Here is an 18,955-nt window from a genome sequence, read left to right on the forward strand (position 1 = left end):
GCCGGCCGTTGACCCCACCCCACCCCAACACTCACCCTTCTCCCTCCTCTTTCGCTCCCTAGTTCACCGGCAATTAGCCGGAAGGAAGTGTGACTTCCTTAACATTGCTTGTGCGGCTGCGATGAACCAATGCTTGGAGGATGCGTGCCCTCATCAATCTTGCGACGAGATCGAAGCGAAATTGGGGCTTTTCAATGTCGTACTACTGCCAAACACATTTTCAATTAGATGCGAAATTGGTACAATAAGGGCTGCTGCAGTGGTGCGAAAGTGGCGGCTAGAGCTGTAAATTGGTGGGTGAGGCTGGTTGTTGTTGTTTGCGTTATTGCTGTGGCGATGGTGGTGTAGGTGGTGTTATTGGTGGGAAGCAGGAAAGCGAAAAGGGAGGGATAGGGGTGTTGTGGGTGGGAAAAGGGAAACGGGTAAGGTCACCGGCGTCGGGAAATGGAGTGGTCCCTACCGACGGCTAGTGGAAGGGGAGATGGTGGGAATGGGGGCTAGAAGTGGGGAGCTGGTGGGGATGGGGGAATTTTTTTTAGAATTTGTTTATTTAATGTAATTATATTTAATATTTAATAAATTATTTTTAATTAAAAAAATGACTTGATTAATAGGTTATAGGTCATTGGACTAATTAAAAGAAAACACTACTAAAAAGTCAACTTATTTTGAGTTAATCGAAAATTTGACTTATTTTGAGCTAGTCATGCAAAGATTGGCTTATTTTTGACAAATTTTCTAGTATTATATTATTAGATAAGTATTAATATAAAGTTTTATAATATAATTTTTAAAATAATTTTCATTAGTATTTAATTATATAAAAATAAGGTTAATCTGGTGCATTATGGGTGAAAAGTTCGCAATTTCTATAGTACTCCTGGAGTACCGTGAGCATGGTACTCCAGGGGGTCAAATACTGGCTTTTTAATTAAAAAAAAATCCTTCCTCTATTTTTGTTCTCCTGCTCTAACCTTTGTCTTACTTTATTTTTCAAAATTCTTCAAATAATCACTCTATTATTAAGAAATTTTGTTGAATTGAAGAGCTAATTGTTCAAATTACCAAAATCAAAAAAATTAAAACCCTAAACATCAAATTGAGTGTTTTATATTTGTGAGAATCTAATAAAATTTGAACAGCAATTTAAATGAAGATGATTTTATTTAAAGAAGAGAAAAGGAATCGAACAAATTTATGAGAATTTTCTGAAGAAATTTTATGTAGAAATTAATTTACTTGAAAATTAATTGAGCTCATTTTTTCGGAGAGGGATATTAACATATTGTTCTGTAAAAATAACATACATTTGAAAATAACAAAAGTTGAAGCAAAATAACAAAAAGTTCAAGTAAGATAACACAATAACCTTTTAGCAAAATAACAAATGATTTCAGTGAAATAACACAAGGTTTGTGTGAAATAACACAAGTTTATAATAAAATAACACGGGCTGAGGTTTCCACAATAACACTAGAACTTATCAAAATAACACATGGTTTACGTAAAGTAACACAATGTTTTAGCAAAATAACATAAGGTTATTTTAGCAAACAACAACATAAGATTTGCGTAAAATAACATAATGTTTTAGCAGAACTACATAGTATTTTAATTAGCAAAATAACATAAAGTTTTCATAAAATAACACAACATTTTGGCAAATTCAAAAATAACATAGATTCGATTGAATCAAATCAAATTAACATATTTAGTTCAAATTACCAGTATCATTTTCAATTAATTAAATTAAAAACAAAACAAATTAGATATACTTACTTTGTTTTGCTCATTCTTGTTCATGATTGTCGTTTCTTTATATTTTTCATGAATATAAACCAGTTTTTATGTAGTGAAAATGATTTTCAACTTTGATTGAGCAATTTTGTGCTTGTTTGAGTGGTTAAAATAATAATCAAAAGAAATTTTGTGGTTTTTGTTTAGAAGAATGAAGGATTTGATTGTGCTAAAATGGTGGGTTGGGAAATTAGAGAGAGAAAAGGTGAGGGGAGAGAAAGTGGAGAGAGAAATGAAATTGAAATTTTGCTTAGTTTAGGTTTATATTCATTTATATATTCTCACAACTTTTTATGTTATTTTGTTTTAAAGATATGTTATTTCATTTAATATGTTAGAGTATCATGAGCATGGTATGGTACTCCAATAGTACCTAACTAGATAAGTCTCGTGCGATGCACAACATAAAAAAATTTCTTTGAATAAATATTTATTTTACATATGTCCCTTGTATGAGATAAATTATAAAAACCTAACCATTAATTGCAATGCTATTTAGATCTAACTAATTTGAAAAAGAGTATAAATTTAAGTAAATTATGCAATACAAAATGCTCTTTAACCGGGAGTAATTATATTTTGAAGCCAAATAGTAACTCAAATTCATCATAATATAATATATGGAATATAATATAATATAATAGTTGTTTTAAAAAAAAACTATTGTAATAATTTAAGGTAAAAAATAAAAATAAAAATATGATGTCAGCAATTAATATGAGCGGAAAAAATTTCAACCATAACTTGACATTTGTATAATTTGAAAAGTGATATGTCAGTGGTTATTATTTAGTTTATTTATAGAATAGATACTAATTGTGAAAAGTTTACCGTGTTACATTTCATGAGATATAGAGAGTATTATCAAATTCGAAGGTTTGCAAGGAAAACTCATTCTTCAAAATCTTCCTCGAAGACTACTCTTCTAAGCTGACACACCTATTCCAACACAGTGCTATTCCAACGGTCGACTATTGTCCTTTCCTGTCACCTATTTAATTCAAATTCATCCCCACCTTCCCTAATTTCATTAACCTCTTCTTTTCCACCATTGAATTACAGTACATAGTACACCCTTCTAAAACTACCTAATTCAATAATCAATACTCAGAAAAATAACTAATTAAAAAAAAAATGGGTAAAGTGTCGTATGAAGAAAGTCGCCAGAAAAGAGTTGAAGAAAATAAGAAACGATTGGAAGATCTCAATCTCATTCATCTTTCTCAATCTCTCAAAAATCTTTCCCCCAAATCGTCTCCGGTAATAACCCCTCTTTCTCTCTTATCTATTCTTTCTGTTCGGGTTTAATTGTCACGTTATATGACTATATTAATACCTCATTACATTATCAACATGACTATTAATTTCGGATGGAATGAGTTAGCTAATGTGATGTTATAACATTTTAATGAAAAAAAGATGAAGAAGGTTTGGAAGCCTCGGACAGTAGAGAAGAAGATGGTGGCCGTTAGACGATCCGCTCGAGTTGCTAAAAATCCTGCCCCTGTTTATGTTGAAGTTTGTTCTCTTATCCTTCCTTCTCTTAATTTCCTCTTATCTTTTTTCTTCACATAATTTTGAATTCCTTAACAAATTCTTCATTTTAATGGTTTTTTTTTTTTTTTTTTTTTTTTAATTATTATAGGTGCATTTGCCTAGATTGTCCTCGCCTAGAAAGTGAGTTTATTGTAAATCATTCATTCAAATACCCGACTTGTTCAAATTTAGTTGTCACGTTATTAATATTAATATCGACGTGACTATTAATTCCGGATGAAAAATTGTTGGGTTGTAGGACGTATGGAGTAGTAAGGGGGAATTATGGAGTAGCAACAGAAGAAGAAAGAGCATCTACAATTGAGAAAGCAGAGAAATTGGTTGCTAAGCTTGAGGAGGAGGGCTACCCTACTGTCATTAGACCAATGCTTCCTTCCCATGTCACTGGCTGCTTTTGGCTGGTAATTTCTTTTTATTTGTCGTTATATGTACTCGTATCTAATTATAGAAACATTTAGTCTTTTATGGTAAATGGGTTGTTGACAAGTTGTTTTACTCGGACTTTAAATTTCTCCGAGACAAGTATGCGTCTAAGTGACTGATTGCCTAGCAATTCCCATTTTATTTGATCACTTTAGTTCGAATAGGTAAATTGGATAGGTGACAAGCTTTGTTAATTCAACTCAAATACTCGATCGTGACACGGATATGTACCTGGGTTAAATTTGACTATTTTACTTAGAATTGACAAGTATTTAATTTCATTTTAAGACATCAAGAATTAGTGTGACTACTTAAGAGTTGATTCACTTGCTTTTTTAATCTATATATTTTTATAGTTGATTAACATGTTTCAACCTGATAGTTAAGAAACGCTTTCAAATTTTGACCATTACAAGCCTAAAAATTATGGTTCATACATCAAAGTTAATAATGTCAGCACCATGAGTCCATGATATATCCCGTTTATACTCTATATAGTAGAGTTCATAGTTAAATTATTACATTTAATTTTACAATCCGGATTTTGATCTTTTATTTCACCAAATAGCTGTATTTATGTAAATTTCACTAATTATCTAAAGCATTGTACCTAATCAGAGCCCCTTCACTTGAGCTGCAGGGTCTTCCTAGTGACTTTTGCAGGACGAGCTTACCTAACAACGATGCAACAATAACACTGGTTGACGAAGAGGGCGATGAGTACCCGACAGTATACTTAGCACGCAAAACTGGACTAAGTGGAGGTTGGCGCGGCTTTGCTATGGCTCATGAACTTGTTGATGGGGATACTGTCATTTTCCAAGTGATCAGTCACTCGATTTTTAAGGTGAAGAATTTATCTACGATTGCTTCGTTATTTTCTTAGCTACTTTACTAGTTAATTTGTTATGTGAGACATAATTTTGTATGATATGGGGCTGCAGGTATACATTATAAGGAGAAGCGATGATGTAGCTCTAGAGGAAAAACTAGCCGCAACTGCAAAGATCTTTCAGAAATACAAATCTGCTGTAACCGCAAAGATCTTTTAGGTGCAAGTTCTTTCAGAAATACGAATCTGCTTTAACAGCAAAGATCTTTCAGAAATACATATCTGCTTTAACAGCAATGATCTCTTTCAGAACTACAAATCTGCTGTAGTAGTAGTCTAGTGCTTAGATTGAGTTTTTTTCTAAAGTCTTTTATGATCCCAAAACTGAAGCTAGTGTAACAATTTTCGATATCAGGTGTAAACCATGAATCAAAGTTTTTCTTGTTAATATTTCTAGGCGCGTTTAGCTGAGCTAGTCTAGTACAGATGGAGTATTTCAATTTCAGGGACTATGAAATTAATCAATTATATCATAATTTTGCTATGAAACCTGAACATGGATGTGAAACCTTTTTGCTAAGTTGATCAATTTTTCAATTGTGGACCTCCCGTTTGTTTGTTGGCGTAGTGTTTGAGATTTTTTTTTTTTGACGGAAGTGTTTATTGAGATATTAATATAAATGCAAATATAGTGATTCTGGTTTGCATTTCACATTTTTATTACTCACTTCATACCATAATGAACAATAGAATACGGAGTATAAAATAACACGTAAAAGAACAACAAATCATAATATAAAGTATAAACATACACTGAGTACACAAAAATATCCTAACACCAAAAGTATAAAAGAAACATTGAACTAACCACTAGTTGACTTGCAGCATGTTATAAGCTTCCTAAGCACGAGTATTAATAAAAGTGAGTTGACCAAGTTATTAAAATCGGGATTCTACTTTGAATCAGAAAGGCCACTCAAAATCGAATCGTAGAATCGAACATGCATAATCAAGATGTCATATTTAAATTTAATTGAAAAATATTTAAATTTTAAGTTTAAAACCTAATTATTAATAGAAAATAGTTGTTTACTCACTGAGCAACCAATAATTGACAATATATACTTATAAATGACGTTGTAGGCATGTTTTAAACTTGTAAGGTTTTCGCTTGTTAAAAGAAATATGTAGAATAGGGTAAAATCGCAAATCGAATCGTATGACATACGTAAATTGTAAAATCGTAAGATTCTAAGATTTAAATCGAGATTTTAATAACAACTAGTGTGTGACCCGGGCTTCGCTCCGGGTGATACTTTAAATAATTTCATTTTTATATTAGATGCTTTAAAAGTGGGTAAATTAGAATACAATGACAAAAATAACATATTTTTGAATTTATTTTGTTTTTATTCTACGTTCTAATACTTGTATTTATATATAAATGTGAATTAATAGAGCATGATTTATTTCTATCTTAGACGGTAATACATGTTTTTTCCATTCAAAGAGGTTTTGTGTTCGAATTTCTTTGTATACATTTTAAATTTAGATTATTGAATGATGATGTGGATGATGTTAAAGGTCGTTGAATGATGATGTGGCGTAGTACTTATATGAGAAAGGATACACGTGTCACATACAAAAATTTAAAAACGCCTTTTAATATATAGTATTGATGTTCATTGTCATGGGTCAGCACATGGCCCTACTTGGCACGTCCACAAGGCTCATGGGCCATGCTTGGGTCTTGGTTTTGTAATTTCAGGTCGACCTAGCACATTGAGTAGCCTATGGGCTAATGGTCTAGCTTGACCGATCCAAAGTCATCTTCATTTAAGAAACATTGGTTTTGAAAGAGCAACAAATACTGGCTTAAAAGTATTGTAAACAACTAATCACCATTCTTTTTCCTCTTTCATTTTATCCGGCCATCTCTCATCATTTCTCCAATTTGTATCTAGTCTTGTTTGGCAATTGGCTGTTGGCTGTTGGTTGTCGGCTGATTTGATTGGCTGATTTGACTGGCTGTTTGTATTGGCTTTTTTGTTGGTTGTTTGACTTTTTTATTAGTCTAAAAACATGTTTGGTAAAATTGGCTGTTAGATATTATTAGTAACTTAGATAGCCAAAAGCTACTCCAAGTAGCTTTTTCATTTTGGCTGAAAAAACCATTTACCAAACACAAATTTTGGATGTTTGAACAAATGAAAAAGCCAAAACCCAAAAGCCAATCAAAAAGCCAATGAAAAGTCATTTATTACCAAACAAGCCCTCTATGTGCTTCCTCTATTTTTTTTTTTTTTTTTTTAATTTTTTTTTAAGTTACACAAATTAAATAAGAAGAAAAATGTCACCAACTATAGTGAGAAAATAAATTTTTATTGTCACTTAAATTAGACATGGTAAAACTGACCCATACCTAAATATTTGACCTAAAATACGAAATTGAGAATCACACTTCTGAAACCAAGTATTTCCTTGATCCATCATACTTGACCTAATCTGACAAGATAATCAATGTTTCTAATATTAGTATTATTTATAAAAAAGCTACAATAGAATCAAAATGATCTGACCAAACTTGAACCCAAAATCTATCTTAAACCATTGATAATCCTATCTAAACCCGACGTAAATGACCTAATACATCTCAAACATGAGTAAACATAGGGGTTTACCATTTAAATAATATTGGTGGTTGAAAATTCTATAGCATGAAGTATCAATAAACTACGGTGTACGCTTTTGTAAATAAATAAATATAGAAAAAATGTATCATAATAAGCAAAATCCAACCTCCATTTGGTATCCTTATTAAAATATTGCAATTATGGTATTCTATAAAGTGGTAAAGTAAATTGAAAATCTCCTTTTGGTTGAAAGAATACTCAACATGTTTACAATTTCCACATTCTTTATAAAATCAATTTTGCTCAATATCTAAATCTAGAACATTGACATGCCTTTTGTAATAAAGCCACTAATCATCATAAAAAGCACTCAATTTAGGTGATGATACTTATACAATTAATCATATAACACACTATTATTATTATTAAGCCTAATTTATAATTGGTTACAAGATAATTAAGATTATCTACAATAATTCTTGGAAAAGCTTAAATAATAATCATCCCTAAGACTACGGTACAAGTTAGGACCATGAACATGCAAATGATAAGAAAGTCAAGAGAGTAAGAAAGAGTAGATATATAGACGAAGAATAAAGAAAAATAAGGATGATGGTATGTTTGGTGTAGGTCCCATTTTTTGCAAGGTAAACACCGGCTCATATACGGCTGGATTTAGCGCCGAATTCTCGACGTTGTCGTTGTGGTTTTTTTGACATCTCTATTCTCATTCTAGTGATGATATTGTATGACTATGAGAGAGAAGTTTAAAAGTTCTTAAAAGGGAAAGATTTGGAACTAATGTAATTTGCATCACTCATTAGTCATTACCTTAAAGATTAACCCATTTTGTTCGTATAGTTAGATTTAAAAATTTAACGGGATTTGAGTTTAAACTTTATTAAATGAGCTAATACTTAGATTTTTAGTACGTTATTTTAGTATGTTCATGTGTATATGAAATTTAAAATATTTAAAGGTGTGCATCGGTCATCATGAAAAAAATTCCAACGAGATAATCTATTACTAGTGATGCTTTTTTTTTTTTTTTTTTTTTTTTTTTGTGCCAATTCTAATAACTTAAAAAAAAAATAAATCAATTGTAATTATTTAAAATATATCACGGTTGTCCTTATGCAATACGAAGAACAAAACTAATTACTCTGCAATATGTAAGTCAATAAAAATTTCAATAAAATATTAACGTTGTCACTTATAATTTTAAATATATTCATAATCTACACTTTGACCGTTGTTTTTGAGTTATACATGTAAAGAAAATGTGGTAATATGCGGTCTTATTTGATTCATTCAAAATTGTTTAAAAAGAAAAAAAAGAGTGAGAGAGAGATAGACTTGTATAAATTTTTATTTTTCGATATATTTTAAAAGGACCATGCTAACGAATACCCTGTTGCGTTTAATAAGCATTTAAGATATTTCTAAAATCACTTGTCGACTGGTGTAATTAATACTCACTTTAATCTAATATTTTTACTTTTAACTTTCTTTTTTAACGCTCTTGGGGCGTTCATTGGCTTTAGCCTTTTTTAAAAAAATAATTCCAAATATGCAATTTTTAATTTTACACTAGTAAGTAGCCTAGGCTTTGCCCTAGGTTGCTCCTGTTATAGACGTGCAATTGATAAAATTTTTAAATGTTTTTCAAAACTATAATTGTCATTGTCAAACTAAATTTGAGTTATTTTTTTTAGTAATTTTTTTTAAATTAAACCATGCGGTTTGCACTTATGTAATTTTTTTTACATATTAATAACATACTTGATAATTGATTCAGATGGTAAAATTCTTATCTATCTTATAATAGGATGAGGATTTGATCATCCAGATATCAAATTGAGCAATAAATTGAATGAGAATTTAGTCAATTTAGCATGGACAATCATCAAAATTGTGAAGAATTGGTCCATACAAGCCAATGTAAAACCAAACACACACATTTGACACATTAGTCATTGGACATTACTCACATTACACATAACACCGAATAATAAATCATCTGTAAACCCTCCAAAAAAATAAAAATAAATAAATAAACAAACAAAAAATCCAAATAAGAAGACGAAAAAAAAAAAAAAAACCACACACACACACACAAAAACAAACGAAACACCACCATTTCCGCACTTCCCCTTTATTTTCTCTCTCCTCTTTCTCTCTCTACAATGGAATTTCTGCTCTTCGCCGGGATCCGCGTTTCTCGATCACTTCAAACCGCCATTTTCACCGCCGTTTCTCCTCCTTCTTTCCCCGTCTAACCGCCGTCTCGATCTCTCTCTCTCTCTCTCTTCCCCTTTTTCTGTACGTCTTTCTCTCTCTTCAATCTCCGTTCAGAATCATTTTGATTGATTGTTTTTTGTTGGTTTTTTTGTGAATGTTTTGATTACATTGTTGTTTGATTAATGCAGAGGTTTTTTATGTGCATTGTTGAGCGATTTAGAGATTAGGGTGTTTGTGATTTTGAGTTGATTGATTCGATTTTTGATTTGGGGGTGTTAATTGGGGAAAACCCAAAACGATGTCGTCGAGAGGCGACCATCAAACGGTTCCGTTATCGGTGTTGTTAAGGAGGGAGCAGAATAGTGAGAGAATCGAGAATCCAGAGCTTTCTTATGGTCAAGCTAATCAAAGTAAGAAAGGCGAAGATTATACCCTTTTGAAGACTGAATGCCAGCGTATTGTTGGTGATGGTGTTACCACTTTCTCCGTTTTCGGGGTAATTTCTTGATTTTTCGATGATTTTTGTGGTGTTTTTTCTAGTTTTTGATGTTGGTTTTTTGTGGAATTTATGATCTTTATTGAATTGATATTGTGTTGATTGATTGATTTGTTGTTTAAGAATCAATGAGGTTGATGGGAGTGGTCTGTTATTGTCAATTTGGTTGGTATTTGATGTGGGGCTGAAACTGTTGTGTTGAATGAGATTGATTGTTTGATTGATTGATGGGAGTAAGTTTGTAATTGCAGCTGTTTGATGGACATAATGGATCTGCTGCTGCTATCTATGCTAAAGAACATCTTTTAAGTAATGTTTTAAGCGCGATGCCAACGGATCTTAATCGAGACGATTGGGTTGCTGCGTTGCCCAGGGCTTTGGTTGCTGGATTTGTCAAAACGGATAAAGATTTTTTGGAGAAAGGTGAAATTATGATTGTGAATTTTGTTATTTCTTGTCTCTAGATTAATGTATTGGAAGTTTGAATTTAAAATTTGAGGAATTTGAGTAGTATTCGACGTTTATTTTGGGTCGATTTTCTCAGCAGTTGGGTGTTGGTAAGTTGGACATTGACGCCTTGACTGTGACTTGGCTGACTGATTTGACAATCTTTTTCTGTTTTGTAATCTTTTAAAAGACTTGATTTCGTGATGAGGCGTGATAAGTAACGATGGGTAGCTTTGTTTACAGGACAAGCGTCGGGAACTACTGTTACCTTTGCGATAATTGAAGGATGGTCTATAACTGTAGCATCAGTAGGGGACTCACGTTGCATACTTGAATCTGCCGAGGGTGAGATAATTTGTTTATCTGCTGATCACAGGCTTGAGAGCAATGAAGAAGAGTAAGTCGTAGGCACAACATAGTTCTATTAGTCACCTTAATTCTGTGCTACTGTCGATGTTAACATATTAGTTCAACTTGTTATCAGGAGAGATCGTGTTACAGCCTGTGGAGGTGAAGTTGGTCGGCTTAATACTGGTGGTGGAACAGAGGTAACATTTTTTTTTAATTTTTTTTCTCTGGAAACCTATTCTTCTCTCTCTTTTGATTTTCTTGTTTATTCACTACATCTTCTTGCTTGAATTGATAGTGTTTTAATCCTTCTTTTTTCACTGGAATCCATCTTGTTGCCTAATGTATCAGACTTACTAGAAATGCCTGATATATGTATTTGAGGTTAATGTTTATTTATTTGTTTTGTTTTATCCTATATGCCAGACTATGCTCGTTGTAATGCACTGGGCATATTGAAAATCCAATTAAACATAAAAAATGATACAGTAATTAGGCAGAGACATTATCCTTTTTTTTTTTTGGGTTATATTTTTTTGTTATAGATAATTAGACATTTTAGATTTTGAAAAGTATGATATGAAGAGTTTTGGATAGATTGCACACATATACACCATTAAGGTTTTGGAGAGATTTAGTGAAAACATATTTCTCTCTTATTATATAAGATGTTAGTGTCCAAGTAAAGTCCAAAATAGGTTTTTATGACAAAATAGGGGTACTTTTTAACTTGAATGAGTGAATCTCTGTGCTAAGTTAATTACCCACCTATAAGGTAACCACTTAATTTTTTCTTTTACCTGTAAACTATTATCTGCATTTACTACTGTGTGGTTGCTGAATGAAAAGATGAAAAAGTTCCTGTAAATCTACTGTTATAAAGGGATACAAGTGCTGGATATCATCTTCTTACAATCCTGTCTTCATAGGGAAGACAAAATGATTAAATGGATTGGCGACATATCATTTCATAACTGACTGTAAAAGTGGACATTAAATTGTTTGGTCTACCCCGTCGGTTTTTATTATTTTGGCTGGACTTTAGCGTAATATATGCTGAATGTATACCTAAGGCTTATTGAATCCTCTCCGGATGCCTCTTCTTCTGAGGGATTTCCAGTGAAGTGGATGAAGTACTAAAATCTGGAGCATGTTTTGCACCAGATTTTATCTTATGTGTTATGCAAATTTTATAATTATTTTGCCCTCAGCGTCACTTTTTTCCTATTTTGTTACTAACTGGAGCATGTTATTCAATGCATATACAGATTGGTCCATTGAGATGTTGGCCTGGTGGCCTTTGTCTATCTCGCTCCCTTGGAGATAGGGATGTTGGCGAGTTTATAGTTCCAGTCCCTTATGTGAAACAAGTGAGGGTATGTCGACTATTTACCAATATTCTTCTTTTGCTTGATTATCAATGCTGTCAATGTGTTTTGGAAAAGCTTGCAGATTATAATGTTTTTAATTTTTACGAAATGTATATCATTGACCTCTTTGAATTTCGCATAATAATTTACTTGTTTTATGTTCAAGTTCCTGAGATTTGTTCACATTTCCTTTTCTTTGTATATATCTTAGACATGGTCAAATTAGACTTTCTTGACTACCTTTGAGATGATTTCAATCATATATTAGAGCAAAGTTAATGATAGATATTTTTAGAGAAGTAAAGTCCACTTAAATCTTGTTATCTTGTTAGATGCCTTTTTATCTGAGGCATGAGTACCAACAAAGACATTCAGTCAAATCAAAGTTTTAGATAACAGCCTTATTTAGGTTGTGATGGACAGTTCGCACTTGGCTCTCATCTTGCTTAGTATGATATTATAGGCTTTCAAAGAGTCACTAAGGCAATGATGCAGTCTTTAAAATCTTTTGTGATACTACGACAGCTATTGCCGCTGTCAGTTCTAGTACATCATGACATGTCTACGACTAAAAGTAGCAAATGTAAATTATGTGCAATTATCAAGCTTTCTGGTTATAAACACTCACATCCCCCTAGCCATCAATGTCCCGAAACTGTGCTTTTAAACATTTTTTTTTAAAAAAGGTAAACAAAATTGTAAATGGCTACCTATCTCTGTAGTTTTGTACTTCCTCTGTCCCTCTTTAATCTTTACATTGGAATCTTTTTGTGAGAGAAGAATGGTCGAAGCATAAAGTTTTAAAAGTGACGGAGGGAGTAGGTGGGTATAAGTTGAAGATGCATTGTTTCATGACCCTTTCTGAATTTTGACAACTCTATGATGTATATCTGTTGGGCTTAATCTAGTATGAGACTACCTCAGAAATGCTTAATGTGAGACATTGATGATGCTTCCTACTTTAGTGATGTTTGCTACCTTTTTCGGGACTGCTTTTTATTATTTATTTATTTCTATTTTTTTTTGTCTAATGTTTGTATTAAGTTAGCATTAAGGCAATCTCACTGAGACATCTTTATATCTGTTATTTGATTTAACTAGAAATTTAAGTGTATCAAGTTTCTGATAGGATCTGCTTCTGAATTTTGCAGCTGTCAACTGCTGGTGGTAGGCTTATTATCGCCAGTGATGGTGTGTGGGATATTATAAGTTTTGAAGCAGCACTTGATTGTAGTCGAACAATGGCAGCAGAGACAGCAGCTGTCCAAATTGTCAAGGTATGCTGAACAGTCGTGTGCTTTGTTACTCCCATGTACAGGAAAAAGTGTTTTCTGAGTAGTAATCTATTATATATATATATATATGTATGTGAATTACTTTTCCTACATTTCAAAACCTTATAGATGATTTAGAAATGTAGAAATATAATTCGGTACATTGGATTATTTTCCAAAATCTAATAGATCTGGGAGTTGCCTCTTTATATGGGTCAGTGGGTGTAAAAGCCATTTGTGTAATTATGTTTACTTAACTGTGAGTCTGCGACTGTGTCTAATAAAGCTTATTTCTATCCTTTGTGTACAAATTGCAGGAAGCAGTGCAGGTGAAAGGTATCAGGGATGATACAACCTGTATAGTGGTTGACATTTTCCCACCAGAGAAGAATCTCCCTTCTCCTGCACCAAAAAAACCAGGAAAAGGAGTTTTTAAGGCCATCTTCCGAAAGAAGTCAGCTGAGTCAACATCTCAAGCGGAACGAGAGTACTTGGAACCAGATGTGGTTGAGGAGATGTTTGAAGATGGATCTGCATGTCTTACAGAAAGGTTCTCTCTTTTTGATCATTTCTCACTGTCACTTAGCCATCTTGGTTTTCCTTCGTGACTCTGCAATAATTGTGAACTTGTGCATTTCAGGATTTTTTTTTTAATAGTAAATTTTGGCTTGCAGGCTTGATACCAAATATCCACTTTGCAATATGTTCAAGTTGTTCATGTGTGCAATTTGTCAAGCCGAGATTAAACCCGGAGATGGTATTTCAATACATGCCGGCTCTTCCAATCGAAAAACTCGCCCCTGGGATGGCCCTTTCTTGTGCCAAAGTTGCCAAGAAAAGAGAGAAGCAATGGAAGGGAAAAGACCGTCTGGAAGTATGTTTTGTTGTCTTTGGATATCTGCTTATAGGTTACAAGTAGTTGTAAATGATCCTAACCTTTTAATTATTGCATTTCTACCCTCGTGCAGATAGATATAACAGTGATAGTGATTAGCTGGCAGTAATTTCGGTATGTGGTTGGCAAAGTCCGATTGGTTATGCCAGTGATGGAAGAATTGAAAACTGGAGTTTTGTCCTGTTGCTTGAATTTATTTCTTCGACTCACAAAGGAGTTGAAGCATATATCTAGGTTCGTTTGGCGTTGCTGAGTGTACCTCTTCCCTCCTTATATGTTATTTCAAGTCAGAATCTCATATTTAGAAGTGGCTAACCTAATTTAGCATCTTCCCCTCCCTGGTGAGTGTTTAATTATCTCGATTACGTGAGCCTCCGTTGGAAGTTTAGTGGAAGGTCGATAAACCTATTTACTTGCTGCTTGCTGTTCTCTCAGTAGCTCAGCTGAAGGGAGTATTCAGGTTTCGTTCTGCTTCTCTGGTCAATTCAGCTGTATACTACATCCATACATAGAATTCCCACTGTATACTATTTCCGAAAGGGGCATTCGGGTTTGTATTATCTATACGGACGTACACATAGGATTCTTTATAGTGCAAAATTAATTATTTGAGTTAACTCAACCAATTTGTTGAAATATAGAAGCTTCTTTACTTGAGATTCTTAAGCAACTAGGAAAGTGGTGAATTTTTAAATAGAAATCTCATGGTTTTATGATATTCTTTCTGTTCAACTGATCTTGTTTTTATCGTATTTCTGAAAGTTAATCATTTGTGGTTAATGTAATCAATTGGGTTATGCAAGGTGGCAGTCAGCTTAGACATGTGCAATAATTTAATCAAACATTTTTAATTCATGGAATTATTTTGGAGCCATTGAAAATTATAGGTTAATTTTTTTCCCCTTCTTTTGGTTTTTGTTTAGTTGAATTTAATTGATTGATTAATTCAATGTTTGACATCGAAGATAAAGCAGCTGATTTGATAATTTGCAACATGTATAACACTCATAGCCAGCTGTAACAAATATTTGTTTTCCTCTTTCTTTTCTTGCGGAGAACGAGTACCAACCAACATGACCATTACATTGTTACTGTAACAGTTTTACATGATCAGAGTCTAGTAGAGGTGTTAAAACAGCTTGACCCGCCTGAATATGGGCATCAAATCTGGCCTGGATTTGCCCGGTTAAAAGTGTACTTTTATGGCCTAAAAATTCAAAATTTTGGCCAGATTTTGGCCTGGTCTGGCCCAGGTTATTGTTTAGCTCTAACGTCTGCTATTGATGTATTTGGATCGCGGAGTAATGTGAGTTTGGAATCAGAAATGGGTTCAGGGTGGTTGGGGTTGAAAGTTGGTACTTAATAATATGTAATTGAACAATTTTCTTTTATTTGATTACTATAGGTTTTGTATGAGTCATACCCACTTTTATGCGTTTTTAAATCTTGTTTGTACCTTATGGGTTTGAAATATGAACTTGTGAATTAAATTTATTTTAAAGACGAGGGATTATTTTAGTCACTGTAACTCATACTTTATACCTATATTACTTGAACTAAACGACCACTTATAAGACTTTCAAACCCTATGTCATTAATCTTGAAGCTTTTTTGTTTTTTGTTATGTTGTGAAATTGGTTTAGGGTTTGCAATATTCATGAATTTATGAAGTACTTAGGAATTTTGAATATTTGTAATAATAATCGTAGTTTTTTTTTTACCAAGACAAAGACAACAATTAAAAAGCATACAATTTAATATACAAAAGTTAGTAAGAAAATGCGTCTTGTTCACCTAAATTCATTTTTTAAATGACACAAACCTGAAATAGAGGGCCTAAGCTCCAAATTTTTTTGAGTGTTAAAACTAGGCTAATCGTATTCTTTGGTGGTCTAGAAAGCATTTGGACCAATGAAGTTGAATCTAAGCACACCACTAATCAATTGAATACCTGAGCACACCAATTTTAGTGTAACTTGCCTCACCATTTTGAAAGTTTCACTCTCTGTTGAGAAACCTCAGCCCATTAATTTCAAAATACATTATGTTTTTATAACAAAAATTTTTAATTAACATAATTTCACTATATACACCATCTTGTTTTTCAAATTTTGTGCCAACCCAACCCATCCAAATGGTCATGGGCTCGATCAGCCTGTACAGCCTAATCCATCTAAAAGTTATCTTTACCTCTTTCACTTATAAACTAGTCATAATTTATAGGAAAAATTGACTTTTGCTACCTGTTAAAAACGCGATTTCACTTTTGCTACCTATGAAAACTTTTATTTTATTTTACTACCTATCAAATCCCGTTTTTTAAATTTCGCTACCAGTTAACGGAATCCGTTTATAATTCCGTTAGTGAGATCAAGCCACCCTCATTACCACCTTCCGGCCACCACTCCCTCCCTTAGCCACCTTAAATGCCTCCCCGTCAGCCACCAAAAAAAAAAATAAAAAAAAAGAAAACCAGCCACCCCTGCCACCCCTCCCCTAACCTGCCACCCCTTCCCTCCCCCCACTGCCGACGCCGGCGCCCAGAGTTTCGGCCGGCGCCGGCGCCGGCGCAAACCCATTCCCCTCCCTTTCCCCCACCCTACGCAGCCCCCTTCCCCCCCGGTTCTCGCTGCCTCGATCCCCACCCCAAACCGAAATCCCCCACCTTATTTTCCCTCCCTCCACCGGAATCCGCCCTTAGCCCTATTTCCCCCACCGAAATCGACCCCCCCTCCCCTTCCCCTATCGTTTTCGGCCTCCCCTTACCCTAAACCATCACCCCAAAACCACCCAAAACGAAACCCTAAATTCGTTTTTGGTGGTTGTGGGGTGGTGGTTTAGGGTTAGGGGAGGCAGAAAACGGTAGGGGAAGGGGAGGGGGGGTCGATTTCCGTGAGGGGGAACGGGGCTGGCGGTGGATTCCGGTGGGGGAAGGGAAAAGGGGGGTTGTTTTGCTTCATGGGGTCTGGGCTGGGTGGGGGAAAGGGGGGTCGGGGCTGCGTAGGGGTGGGGGAAGGGGGGCTAGGTGGGTTCGCGCGTCGGCGCCAGCGCCGACCTAAACTATGGGTGCCGGCCGCCGGCAGGGGGGGAGAGAAGGGGTGGCGGTTGAGGGGTGGCAGGGGGTTGCTGGTTTTTTTTTTTTTTTTTTTTAAATTTTTATTTTTATTTTTATTTTTGAATTTTGAATTTATTATTATTTTTAAAAAAAAAATTATAAACTTAACGGAATCCTAACAGATTCCGTTAATGGGTAGCAAAATTGAAAAAAAGTGCATATGTTAGGTAGTAAAATAAAATAAAAGTTTTGATGGGTAGCAAAAGTGAAATCGAGTTGTTTCATAGGTAGCAAAAGTCAATTTTTCCTAATTTATACCGGTATATATGAACGATATACAAACAAAGAAAATGTAATAGATTTTACTACTCCTTGTGTGCAACGTAGCACAATTTCTTGTGTTTGAGAATTTAAATACACTTGCATTGCTAGCATGCCCCTATGAAATAAGTAATGCACTTTGGTTGAACTATGTATGTCCCTTAATGTCGATCTTGGAGATTACACGTGAACACACAAGCTTTATAACCCTTGCTAGTGTGCTTGATCACTTGGAATCCGGAAGTAGGTAAAGTTGGAAGAGAAACACAAGTTTTAATTTGGGATTGATTAATATATAGAACTCTCAACTTAAATGTACAAATGGTCTCTTGGTGCCTATTTATAGGCCATCATCTTACTTAAAAGAGATGTCTTAGAAACTTCCATAACCTTAACAAATGGGAGATCCTAGATTATATCCATGCTAACCTCCTAGAACATTCCAAGTATCTTATGTACATACATAGAACATCCTAAATACATTTTCAAATGTACAAGAACACCCTTGAGTATTCTAAAAACACCCTCGCTAGAACACTCTATCTCAAGGGCGAAGTAAAACTTAATTGAGGAGGGGGTCGGTCTAATAAAAATGATATTGAGGAGGGATCGAGAGTGTCTAATATGCATCCATGCTACTTTAATAAGTGCGAGTAAGGTGAAGCACTGGTAAGATAAAACACCACAGGGCCATTACCCTCTTAGACGTCAACTAAGCTTCACCCACGAGATAATATATCTGGAACACTAGAAAAGGGATACATATATTTTCTTATGTTTTAACATATATAATTAGACTACTTTTGTGCCCCGTGCGATGCCCGGGTTGTTTATGGAATTTTAAGATAAATTTTTAATCTATATATCAAATTTTAAAATATATCATTGGTACAAAATTAGTTAAGAATTAATGTGTTTTTGTGACGATTTGCTATCTAGTAGGCATATAATGACAATGACTAATAATAATGTTGGTGAAAATGTTCGATTTAAGATATTAAAAAAAATAAAAAATTAGAAAAAATAAATTAAATAAAATAAATGATCAAAGCCCGTTAGATTGACCCAAACCCAAAACTTTGGGCAAGGGTTGAACATTTCTTGACTAGTAACCTGAAGTGACCCTATCCGAGATGACTCATGACCCGACCCTAATTAACAGGTCTACATAGTAATAAAATTCTATTAGACTGTTATATATTATAAATGGATGTTTTACGCTTTGAACTATTTCATTTGCTTCAAAAATTATTATGATATAAAAAA

General features: G+C 33.8%; 2 protein-coding genes across 2 annotated transcripts; both read left to right on the forward strand.

Annotated features, from left to right (window-relative positions):
- Positions 1 to 2,847: 2,847 nt before the first annotated feature.
- On the forward strand, positions 2,848 to 5,216 carry LOC145585071 (B3 domain-containing protein At5g42700-like). The gene is made up of 6 exons (XM_081641818.1): positions 2,848 to 3,057; positions 3,217 to 3,315; positions 3,443 to 3,474; positions 3,593 to 3,755; positions 4,418 to 4,624; positions 4,722 to 5,216. The coding sequence occupies exons 1-6, from the start codon at positions 2,932 to 2,934 to the stop codon at positions 4,827 to 4,829; spliced, it is 735 nt and encodes a 244-aa protein (XP_081497944.1). The 5' UTR covers positions 2,848 to 2,931; the 3' UTR covers positions 4,830 to 5,216.
- Positions 5,217 to 9,349: 4,133 nt separating this feature from the next.
- LOC145586340 (putative protein phosphatase 2C 12) lies at positions 9,350 to 15,031 on the forward strand. Its single transcript, XM_081643129.1, has 10 exons — positions 9,350 to 9,564; positions 9,672 to 9,979; positions 10,231 to 10,402; positions 10,670 to 10,823; positions 10,911 to 10,974; positions 12,043 to 12,150; positions 13,296 to 13,421; positions 13,736 to 13,968; positions 14,093 to 14,292; positions 14,387 to 15,031. Exons 2-10 carry the CDS (start codon positions 9,782 to 9,784, stop codon positions 14,410 to 14,412), a joined length of 1,281 nt encoding a protein of 426 aa, XP_081499255.1. The 5' UTR covers positions 9,350 to 9,564; positions 9,672 to 9,781; the 3' UTR covers positions 14,413 to 15,031.
- Positions 15,032 to 18,955: the final 3,924 nt, after the last annotated feature.

This window comes from Chenopodium album, chromosome 16 (assembly GCF_948465745.1).
Source record: "Chenopodium album chromosome 16, dcCheAlbu1.1, whole genome shotgun sequence".
NCBI lineage: Eukaryota > Viridiplantae > Streptophyta > Magnoliopsida > Caryophyllales > Amaranthaceae > Chenopodium > Chenopodium album.

Coding starts and splice junctions, on each gene's coding strand:
- LOC145586340 (XM_081643129.1), top strand. CDS start 9,782: ATGTCGTCGAGAGGCGACCATCAAACGGTTCCGTTATCGGTGTTGTTA. Junction 10,975..12,042: donor ATACTGGTGGTGGAACAGAG/GTAACATTTTTT, acceptor ATGCATATACAG/ATTGGTCCATTGAGATGTTG. Junction 12,151..13,295: donor CTTATGTGAAACAAGTGAGG/GTATGTCGACTA, acceptor TGAATTTTGCAG/CTGTCAACTGCTGGTGGTAG.
- LOC145585071 (XM_081641818.1), top strand. CDS start 2,932: ATGGGTAAAGTGTCGTATGAAGAAAGTCGCCAGAAAAGAGTTGAAGAA. Junction 3,058..3,216: donor TTTCCCCCAAATCGTCTCCG/GTAATAACCCCT, acceptor AATGAAAAAAAG/ATGAAGAAGGTTTGGAAGCC. Junction 4,625..4,721: donor TCAGTCACTCGATTTTTAAG/GTGAAGAATTTA, acceptor ATGGGGCTGCAG/GTATACATTATAAGGAGAAG.